This window comes from Labeo rohita, chromosome 17 (genome assembly GCF_022985175.1).
Source record: "Labeo rohita strain BAU-BD-2019 chromosome 17, IGBB_LRoh.1.0, whole genome shotgun sequence".
Taxonomy (NCBI): domain Eukaryota; kingdom Metazoa; phylum Chordata; class Actinopteri; order Cypriniformes; family Cyprinidae; genus Labeo; species Labeo rohita.
Genome location: NC_066885.1, coordinates 4,630,903 through 4,642,363, shown reverse-complemented (window position 1 = coordinate 4,642,363; position 11,461 = coordinate 4,630,903). Strand labels below are relative to the sequence as shown.

Here is an 11,461-nt window from a genome sequence, read left to right as displayed (position 1 = left end):
AGCCACATTTAACATGTTATGTTTTTTTTTTTCATGTGATCATCAATCAATCTTTAAAAACAATTAGAATAGCCTGCATTCCTTATCATTTATGAATATTAGTAAGCCTATGTTTATTTTGTTTATGCTCTGTTTATGTTATTTAGTTTTTGTGTATACTTCATTTATATTTTATTTATTTGTTGTCATGTGTATCTTTTTACTTAAGCTCCACTTACACTCCTATTTTTTTCTTCATTTGATTACATTTTTTACATATGTTTGTTGAATGTGTTGCAATTAATGCAAATTTACAATTTTATGTGCTTTCTCTTCACTCGTCAAATTTCTATCACAGTTTTTTACACTAGGGCTTATTTTCATTATCTTGCCCCACAAACCTACAGGCCAGCACTGCTGTAAATATTTAGGACTGTAAATCAATATGGTAGCTAGTTATGATATCTCTGAGTTAGCTATGTTTTGTGAAAGACAAAGCGACATTCATGTTGATTGTCTTATTCTCTCTCTGTGAAACACACACAGACACACTCCCCATACAGTTATGCATAAAAATACCACAAAAAGAAAGTTAGTCAATATCAGACAGTGACAGTTTTCACCTCTAAAAATCAGCATGATTACAAATGTGATACTGATTTTAAGCAACAGTTCAATAAGCAATTTAACGCTTAATAAAGCTTTTAGACGCCATATTGCATATTTTTACTCTATTCTAAACAGACACAGCACTGTTTTGCGTCCTGAATGAATCAACCATTTTAAAGCTGCAGTCTGTAAGTTTTGCCTCTTTGTCGCCAACTCTGTTTGAAAACCTGCAATTGCAGTTATTTGTGGAATTTTCTTCCTTGCGTGAGTTGTGCACATACTGACAAGAGACTGAAAGTGAAGGTAAAAGCTGTGTGATTAAATCTCTGTGTGTGATCCACAGGGTGCCATGTTGTGTCTGTGATCCTTAACTTTGTCATTGTCATAGTGTATGTGAAAGGGAAGAAAACTGGTTTGTCTGTTAAAAGTCAACATTGTTTCTGTTTTTGTTTTGTGAATTACAGAAAATAGCAGAAACTGACTGAACCAAAAAATAAAGATAAACAGATAAAGATAGTGAAACTATTTCAGCAAACAGGCTGTTTTTTGTTAAAGGAAGAACATGAACAACTTCAGGAGAGAAAAGCTGTTTGTGAATAATGTCAATCAGTTTGAGAGCAGTTCAGTTTAATGCTGGTATCTAGAGACGGAATGGATTTATGATCTGAATTAAGTTTGTGTTTGATCTTCATTGTTGAGACAGGTAGGTTTGAACCAACACATTTCTGGATTCATTTTTATGTCTATTAATATTTAATATCACGTAAATCCATGTATAATAATCTATTTGAAGGTGATCAATGATCCTCAGAAATGAGCTCAACAGTGTTACAGCAGGAGTCTGAGAATCATAATGGACCCTTTTCACATTTCAGGTCTGGATGTGAACAAACTATATCAAGTAGGGCTGGCTGGTATGACAGTATATATCATGGCAATTGTATAAAGTATCTGTTAGGGATTTTGCTATAAGGTTTATATTGCAGTATACAAATGTATCTACATTGCACAGTACTAAAAGTTATATACTCTTTAGAATGATAAAGAAACATGCTTGAATGAGAAAATAAAGAGCAGGATGTGCTTGATGTGATCGAGGTGTTAGACCAGTGGCGGCTGATGGGATGCTAAACAGTTAAAGAAAATTATTAAAAACACATAAAAATATTAAGACTAGAATTTAAGAGGCTTGTGTTTTACCAAGTTCAGTATTATGTTTGAGGATGATTATCTCCAACTGTTGTTAATGAAATGATACGCTAAAAAATTATGAGTCATTCACTCATTCAATTTGATTCATTTAAATGGCTGATTCATTCAGGAATGAGGTAAATGATTCTCTTTATAAATGGGTCTTTGAATCATTGATTCACATGATTCGTTCAAAACACAGATTCATTCAGAAACTAAACACAGCTGTGTTGCTCGGCGACGCACAATAATTCTGCCATGGCTTCAAAGATATTATGTTCTCTGCAAAATTGAGCAAAAGCACATAATATGTTTAAAATATAACACAATATCAACTTCTCTTTTACTGAATTGTTGTATAAAATCACATTTAAGCTTGTGATAGACAAAATCAGCGCTTGTGTCATATTGCTCTTGCTGCCTGTGATATTGTGTAATATGTGATATATATACTGCAATTATGAGACAAAACACATACAGGAGCATTTTTTTGCACCAATATCTTGAATTATAGGGCACAACGGCATCTATGGAGTTGTTGCCCTACATCATATTTGATAACAGTCAACTATATGAAATATAAGTTGATATACAGGTCTGGGGGTGGGGCCAGCTCGCTAATTAAATTTTCTTAGCAAATGTTTTCTTACTCTTCACCCATTGAAGTACTTGCCGATAAAATACAGTATGGCTTGTGCAATATTTTGCTGATATGTAGCATAAGTGTAACTATCTATTTTTAAAGCACTGCCTGTCTCTATGAGAGGAGGGAGGAGGAGGAGGATGTTCATACACATAAAGCAGGAACTCTAGAACCCAGCTGTGTGTCTATGGAGAGTGTTGCATCCATGAATAATCCTAACAATCTCAGTGATAGAGCAGTGACCTCTGATCCTGAGTGAGTATAAACAAGGTGTAATGTGATAAACACATCATGAACACAGCTACATATTGTCCCTAGACTGTCACCTGTTCAAAAAAAAAAGGTGCATGACATCTTTCATTATGCCTAAGAAATAATTAATCACTTGGCCTTTCATAATAATATGTTTTAACAGTGGTAAACCAACTTTTGGCACTTCTGTGTGAATGTGGTTTAATTTAAAAGCCAAATTTGTGCTGGAATTATATTTTAAATGTTTTTTTTTCTAGATTTAACTACTTTGTATATGGAACCATGATGCACACTCACAAAAATGGTCTTCTTTAAATGTTTCATTTTACATTCTTTATTGTGTACAGTGAAGAAGGCCTTGAGCTGAAACATTTGTGTTTTGTCCTGCTGGTAATCATTGTAAAACTATTTTTGTAAACACTGCAACTATTTTTGTAAGTGCAGATCACGGTTTTATATATGAAAAATTCACACTTTGTCACTATTTTATTTAATTGCTTCTGCAGAGTGAAAAAAGATGAAGTGATTAGATCAGTGACGCCCTATCTGACTTGCACCGACTCTGACTGTCAGACCCTCATCAGGCAAAGAGTCAAAAACCAACACAAAACCAGAATGAAGAACAAATATGAGATCTTACTTGAGAGAATCAAACTACAAGAGAATCAAACCCTGCTAAACAGGATCTACACACAGCTCTACATGATAGAGGGAGAGAATGAAGGAGTGAATAAAGAACATGAGATTTTACAAATGAAGAAAACAGCCAAAACACTAGACACTCCAGTCTACTGCAATGACATCTTTAAACTCTTACATGAACCAGGATATGAGGAGAAAACCAAAATCAAGACTGTTCTTACTAAAGGCATCGCTGGAATTGGAAAAACTGTCTCTGTGCAGAAGTTCATTCTGGACTGGACTGAAGGAAAAGCCAATCAGGATGTAGATTTCATGTTTGTGCTTCCATTTCAAGAGCTGAACTTGATTAAAGATCACCAGTACAGTCTTCACAGACTTCTGCTGGATTTTCATCCTGAGCTACAAGATATGGATTCAAAGATTTATGAGGAGTGTAAAGTTGTTTTCATCTTTGATGGTCTGGATGAAAGCAGAATTACACTGTTTTCCGATGATAAGAAAGTTTGTGATGTGAATGAATCTTCATCAGTGGGTGTGTTGATGTCAAACCTCATCAGAGGAGAGCTGCTTCCCTCTGCTCTCATCTGGATCACCTCCAGACCAGCAGCAGCCAATCAGATCCCCTCAAAATACATCAACCATGTGACAGAAATTCAGGGATTCAATGAGCCACAGAAGGAAGAATATTTCAGAAAGAGAATTAGTGATGAGTATCAAGCCAACAGAATCATCTCACACATTAGAAGATCAAGAAGCCTCAACATCATGTGTCACATACCCGTCTTCTGCTGGATCACAGCCACTGTGCTTCAAAAGCTCCTGAAACAAGATGAGAGTGCAGAAATCCCTCAAACTCTGACTGAAATGTACATCCACTTCCTGCTGACTCAGATCAACGTGAGGAATCAGAAGTATGATGAGAGAGATCCAGAGAAACTCCTGAAGTCCAACAGAGACGTGATTGTGAAACTTGCTGAATTGGCTTTCAAACAGCTGATGAAGGGCAATGTGATGTTCTATGAGGAGGACCTGACTGAGAGTGGCATAGATGTCACTGATGCCTCAGTGTATTCTGGGATTTGCAATGAGATATTTAAGCAGGAATTTGTGATTCATCAGAGGAAAGCATACTGCTTCATACATCTGAGCTTTCAGGAGTTCCTAGCTGCTTTACACCTCTTCTACTCCCATGTAGTCAAGAATGAGGAATCAGTGAAGTCTTTTCAGAGTGAAGAATATAAGAGGTACAGTCAGGAAATCTCTTTGTATAAGTTAATAAGAGCAGCAGTTACTAAATCTTTGAAGAGTGAAAATGGACACCTGGATATTTTCCTGCGGTTCCTGTTGGGCGTCTCACTGGAGTCCAATCAGATACTCTTACAGGATCTACTGACACACACAGTGAACAGCACAGAGACCATCATGAGAATCACACAGTACATTAAAGACAGAATCAAGGGTGCTGAATGTCTTTCAGCTGACAGATGTATCAATCTGTTCCTCTGTCTGCTGGAACTGAACAATAAGTCTCTGCATAGAGAGATTCAGGGGTTTGTGAAATCAGAGAATAATTCAGTAAGTCAACTGTCTCCATCTCACTGCTCAACAATAGCCTACATGCTTCAGATGTCAGAGGAGGTGCTGGATGAGTTTGATCTGAAGAAATACAACACATCAGATGAGGGTAGAAGGAGACTGATACCAGCTGTGCTGAACTGCAGAAAAGCTCTGTGAGTTTTAATTTATGTGACTGGAGATTAACCTAAATGTGTCTGTTTTGTTGAGACAGTAGCATTGTAATTCCATCAAATTATGTTTTCTTTGACATTACATTAATTTAAAGGGAAATCATTTATTCCTTACATGTACTATACAAGAACAATTACTGTCATTCATTTGTGTTGATCTTTTATTTAATTTATTTTACTGCACTGTTATGAAGAATTACTTACAAATATAGGACTACAACTGAGTTTTTACAAAAAATTATATTTTTGTATTAATAAATTAATTTTAAGATGATTGTCAGTCAATATTTAGAGTTCACTTCCTGAAGCAGAATAGAAAATTTGTCATGCAGTTGATATGTGATCGTTGCCATGTGCAGAACACAGAAAACAATATTTTAACCCACCATCTCCTCTTTATTGAATCATATTTCATTCTGTGTTATAGACTTGCTGGCTGTAATCTCACTGGTCAGTGCTGTGAAACTTTGTCTTCATCTCTACAGTCATCATACTCCTCACTGATAGAGTTGGACCTGAGTAACAATGATCTGCAAGATTCAGGAGTGAAGCTTCTGTGTGATGGGCTGAAGAGTTCACACTGTCACCTCAACATACTGAGGTAAGAAAAACAGACAATGATTCACTTGATTATGAAATTAAATATACCCTCTGGCCATGATTTCCTGAGTGTTTATAATATATCAGCAGACCTCAGTTTGTTTTAAGGCTTTGGGTTTGTAATTGTTTAGCGTGTTATATATACACTCCAGTATCTGAATCAGTTTGAGATGATCTCCAGTGTCAGATGATGTGATGTTGAGTGTTTGTGTGTGTGTTTGTAGGTTATCTGGCTGTATGGTGACAGAAGAAGGCTGTCGTTCTCTGGCTTCAGCTCTGAGCTCAAACCCCTCACACCTGAGAGAGCTGGATCTGAGCTACAATCACCCAGGACAATCATTAGTCAAGCTGCTCTCTGATCCAAACTACAGACTGGATAAACTCAAGTATGTTCAACACTAATAATCATCCTTTCAAGTGTGTTTGTGCACAGCACATAGTACATACTGTTTACGCGTTTACTAGTATTAAAGTGAGTGATTTAGCATCACTAAGGTAGCGCCTGTGCCATCAGCCAATGAATTTACATGAGTCAATGGTGTTTCCATTGCATCATCACTACACAGTGTCTCGTTTCCTATTCGGGGAACATGGGTTACACAAGTAACCTGAGACATTTTCTTCATTAATATGCAAAATTAGTATGACATCTTTTGTTTATATAGTGTGGATCATGGAGGAGAGTTCAGGATTACAGTTGGACTACGGAAATGTAAGTCACACTCACGCATACACAAAGTCTCCTATTGCATTGGAATAAACGGTGTACTGTAAATGTTATCCACCTAAAACATTCCTGATACCATCCAGTTATAAAATGCAGGATAAAGCCAGGTGTAAGTGAAGCCTTAGTCTCTCTTTACAAGGGATCATTGGGTGGTTATCTCATTGTAGGTGATTTCAGGTTTTCCATCATTTTTGAAGGCAGTTTCTTCAAACCATAAAATACAAATTTTGATCAGTGTTGCTTTGTTGGGTTGTTATAAATGTTGTAATCTTTCTTCATGTGTTCAGATGCATGTGATCTCACATTGGATTTAAACACAGCAAACACTTTTCTCACTCTGTCTGAGAGGAACAGAAAGGTGACGTATGTAGAAGAGAAGCAGTCGTATCCTGATCATCCAGAGAGATTTGATGAGCGTTATCAGATTTTGTGTAGAGAGAGTCTGACTGGACGCTGTTACTGGGAGGTTGAATGGAGTGGGTTTGGGGTTTATATATCAGTGACATACAAAAGAATCAGCAGGAAAGGATGGAGTGATGACTGTTGGTTTGGATTCAATGAAAAGTCCTGGTGTCTGAACTGTGTTAATAATGGTTTATCTGTCAGACACAATAGTAAGATCACATATATATCTGCCCTTTCACGTCGCTATAACAGAGTAGGAGTGTATTTGGACTGGTCGGCTGGCACTCTGTCCTTTTACAGAGTCTCTGACACACACACACTCACACACTTATACACATTCAACACCACATTCACTGAACCCCTCTATGCTGGATTTACAGTTTATTCTGATAGCTCAGTGTCTCTGTGTGAGATTAAACAGCTTCCAGTGAGAAACAATTGAGACACACAATTGAGTGAAAGAAACCACTCACATTATGTCTCTCTTAAACTCACAACACTTGTGTGTGACAAATTTCTATCTGGATAATTTAGATCAGTTGTGGTCTTGTGTCTCGTCTGATTGCCTGTTGATAGCAACATTGCCCAAAGTTGCCCAGCAACATTGCTCAAAAAGTTGCCCAGTGTATCACCAGCCTTTCGCTCCATATGGAATTTGACATCTCTTCCTGATCATTCATTCTTATAATCACTGTCAAACTAATTGTTCAATAGAGTTGAAGATGTTGATCAAACTCATGTCAGATTTAGTCCTTGTGGGACTCAGGAGAGTTGGAGAATCTATTAGAAAATATTCAATCATCAGCTTGTGTCTTAAGATGTATTATGAGATTTTTTTTTAAATCCTCAAATTATATATTTATTCTGTTGCTTTAAAACTACCATTTAATAGAAAGTTATTAATTACAACAATAATTGTTCTCAGTTTTGTAATGAGTGACCAATAAAATAAATAAATAAAACTTTCTTTAAAAGATACGTATGTGTGTTTCTGGTTTTCTTAACTTGAATATATAATTTAATTATATTAAATATTAAAAAACTTCATGTGTACTGAGTTGCATGTGTGCATTTCTGAATTTAACTATAGATCTACTTTCCTTTTGGAGATGTGTTGTTGAGTTAATTGGAAGGATAATCTAGATAGCCTTTGTAACAATTGCTATTTAGATTGCATTGATATTTCTTAACTAGCCTAAACAAAATAAATATGCAACTTAGTGATATGTTTTATTTTAAATGTGACAATGATGCACATAACATACTTGGCTAAGTATAATTTGCTAAATAGTGTGTCATATAATATTTACATTCTAAATGTTTCATATTCCTCAGTATTTGTGTCTGGTGTATGAGACACTTTCACATGCAGTGATGATAAAGGAGAGGTTCCTGCGCACATGTTGGAGGATGAAAATAGGAGGCTCAGTTTATGCTCCAGCAACCTTTCAGGTTTTCAACCCCTGCAAATACTGCAGCACATCACTGAAACAGAAAAATACCAGCAGGCCAGCTGAAAAAGAAAAGCAAGAGACAAAACAACAACACTTTTTTTTCAATTAAGCAATTACTACAACATGGCAATAATAGTACATTTTTATATTAGAATATACAGAACAGGTGCATGAAGAAGTACAAATATATACACATATTTAAAATAATAATAATAATAAAATAAAAGGGGCTATGTTTTCTTTCGGTAAATCATATTCTTCTAAGGACTAAAGATTTATTGCATTTTTCTTTTTGATCACTTTGAGGACTTTTGTAAAAGAAATAAACTCATTATAAAATGCACAAAACATTAGTTTCACTTTCAAGTACTTAAATTTGTGTGTATAAAATTTTTCCCAGAAGTACATTATTAACAAGAAAGTCATCTTTGTTATTATTCATTACAAGTCCAAAGATAATGTCCTTCACAGGGAAATTTCTAAGGTGAGGTAACTTTGGGTATAGCCAGTCATGAATATCAGACAAAAGCAAAAATAAATGTTCTGTGGTTTCAATTTCATCACAAAATATACATTTATCAAAGCCAAATCCAAATCGTAGTCGTAAATATTCACTGGATGGATAGAGATTGAGTTTAAACTACTATAGGATAAGAAATGTTGTTAAATGCATTTCTAATCATTTGTTTGAAAGTTGACTTTCTTTGAAATCACAACCTTCAATTAAAAGTGGTGGGAGATTTTCTTTAGAGAGAGTTTCATTAATTTATACAGACAATAGATTTAGGGATGATTTTAGTAATAGATTCAAATTTGGCCCGATCACAAACCAAATTATATTTAATGCTAACATTTTCATATGACATAATACCATTATGTCTATCAATTAAATGGGACACTGACCAAATACCTTTCTCCATCCAGTTCTCTTCATACAGTGATTTCTTCCTAACTGTAATATATCTATTATTCCATAATGGTGTATTGTGTGGTGTGAAGTTATGATTATATAGAATCTTTCAGTACAACATGACCTGTTGGTGAAACTGGGAAAATTTAATTGAGAGACGTTGAACAGTGAAATCACATCTTAGTAAAAATTCTATTTCTTAAAAAATTCTCTGGGAATATGAAACCAAAAGTTTTTGTTGTTTACAAAGGATTTCAACCATTTTATTTTTAGAGTCCCATTTATAGAATCAAAATCAATGGCTTGTAAACCTCCATCTTTAAAACCTTTTGTCATCTCTACTCTTTTCATGTAAAGGGTTTTCTTTTACCATATGTAACCAAAGTAAACCTGGTTGATTTTTTTATGGTTCTATTTTAAATGGCTATTGTGTGTGCAGGATATATTAATCTTGAAATGCCTTCCATCTTAGTCAAAAAAACTAAAATATATCTATCGGACACTGCAACATTAGTAGGCATCAATCGTCAATAGGACGAACTCGGCAGCTAGTGGCTAAGCTAGTTAGTGACTGTTCAGAAGCTTGTTTTTCGTTAAACCCAGGGCATTCCCTTATTTTTACATTTAGATTACCTATGCCTTCATCTCAACCATTGGTGGGCTGTCTGGGCTGTCAGAATCACTATGGCTGACATAGGAGAAGAAATTGATTTGGTCGCAGATATACTTACAAAGCCATTTTCAGGACGGACTGTTTCTGACTGTTTAATGTCTCATTGCTGGAGGGCGCCCTCACACAGAAACTACACAAGTGAGATTCACAGAAATAATAGAATTTATCCCGTTCCAGGAAATACTAGAGATTATTTTACTGGGAGGCGGGTCAAGATGTTGCCATGTTAACAGCAATCTAATAATTAATATTTACTCCTCTATCTGCCCGGTATTATAATATCTCATAGTGTCTAGGGGTTTACATAAAAATAACAACATATGTCAATTAGATACTTTTATTTTTTAATAATGTGAATTTGTAGCAAAAATGCTCTAACAACAGTTATTAGCAGAATGTAATAATAAATGACAATTGACACTGAGCAAAAATAAATGCTTAAAGTAAAACAAACAGAAACAGAAAATATTGAAATTAAGACCAAGGTCCAGTGAAATGCTGTAATTTCATAATCCTCTATGATGCCTGTAAGTCCACCATTATGTGTATTTTGTTATGACTGAGTGGCAGTTTCTCTCTACAGATAACAATGTTGTAGGATATGACAGCATCTGAAATGCACAATTGAGTTTAGAGTTACAGTGTGTCTCCTTCCATTTGTTTTTTTGTAAAAACTAACAAAAAAGGACCATAAATGAAATATTTTTGTTACTTACTGGTGAAGAGAAGTATCCTTAACTGAACAGGGCTGGTCACACTTACATGTTCTCTTAAATAGAAAAAAGAAAAAGACATGATTGGTAGGAAACCAGTTACAATTTGAAAGTTTGTTATATTAATTATAGACATTTTAAAAAAGAAATCATTCACCTCCTGGGAGTGTGTTCACAGTCTGTGTAGTTGGATAGCTGAGCTCCAGAAAATCAGTGATGATTCATCTTTTGGAGTGTAGCCTCTATTAGTAATAATTAAATAAGTGTTAATTAAAAAATTCTAACAAAAAGTCTCTGTTACTTGGTGGAGAAGAGAAATATCCTTAGCTTAACAGAGCTGCTCACATTTACATGTGATCAAAAAAGAAGAGAAATAACATGTTTGTTTGGAAACCAGATACAATTTTACAGTTAAATTTGTATTTAAATTTAAGAATAACATCATTTACCTGTTGAGAGTGTGTTGACAGTTTGTGTAGTTGAACAGCTTAGCTCCAGAAAATCAGTAATAAGGTGCTTTGACAATTACAGATTTTAAAAACAAAAAGGCAGGAATAAATAACCCTAAGCTCTGACGCAAAGAACCATTTCAGCAGAACCTGTTCTTCAGGATGCTATGGTTCTAAATAGAACTGTTACTACATGTAAAGAACCTTATTTTTCAGAATGTATGGTCATGCCCTCTGACAGTCTTTATCAAGTTCAACACCTGCATGAAGTTTTGTGCTTTGTGTATACAGGGCATTGTTGACACACTTACACTTAATAACAGAATATGCTTTAATTGAAGTATTTATTTTGTTATTATTTTCTTTGTAATTTTATTTGTTAGTTTCTTTATTTTTTCTTGTGGAACAATGTAGAGTGACAAGAATGCAGGGAATTGAGAAGGGGAAGGAGATTTGGACATGACCT

At 35.0% G+C, this 11,461-nt stretch overlaps 1 protein-coding gene and 1 long non-coding RNA gene across 3 annotated transcripts; one reads left to right on the top strand and one right to left on the bottom strand.

The window, feature by feature from the left end:
• Positions 1–230: 230 nt before the first annotated feature.
• LOC127179704 (NACHT, LRR and PYD domains-containing protein 3) lies at positions 231–7,669 on the top strand. 2 transcript variants are annotated; one of them, XM_051133394.1, is made up of 7 exons: positions 231–1,291; positions 2,525–2,677; positions 3,181–5,046; positions 5,492–5,665; positions 5,889–6,050; positions 6,330–6,376; positions 6,679–7,669. In XM_051133394.1, the coding sequence occupies exons 2-7, from the start codon at positions 2,610–2,612 to the stop codon at positions 7,236–7,238; spliced, it is 2,877 nt and encodes a 958-aa protein (XP_050989351.1). In that variant the 5' UTR covers positions 231–1,291; positions 2,525–2,609; the 3' UTR covers positions 7,239–7,669. The 2 variants fall into 2 exon arrangements, with proteins under 2 accessions (XP_050989351.1, XP_050989352.1); XM_051133395.1 differs by lacking the exon at positions 2,525–2,677.
• Positions 7,670–10,336: 2,667 nt separating this feature from the next.
• Positions 10,337–11,033, bottom strand: LOC127179705 (uncharacterized). Its single transcript, XR_007829543.1, has 4 exons — positions 10,996–11,033; positions 10,704–10,788; positions 10,550–10,602; positions 10,337–10,444 (listed from the first exon to the last, which is right to left on the bottom strand). It is a non-coding gene; the product is annotated as an uncharacterized LOC127179705 (long non-coding RNA).
• Between the last annotated feature and the right edge of the window lie 428 nt (positions 11,034–11,461).

Coding starts and splice junctions, on each gene's coding strand:
- LOC127179704 (XM_051133394.1), top strand. CDS start 2,610: ATGGAGAGTGTTGCATCCATGAATAATCCTAACAATCTCAGTGATAGA. Junction 5,047..5,491: donor CTGAACTGCAGAAAAGCTCT/GTGAGTTTTAAT, acceptor TCTGTGTTATAG/ACTTGCTGGCTGTAATCTCA. Junction 6,377..6,678: donor TACAGTTGGACTACGGAAAT/GTAAGTCACACT, acceptor TCATGTGTTCAG/ATGCATGTGATCTCACATTG.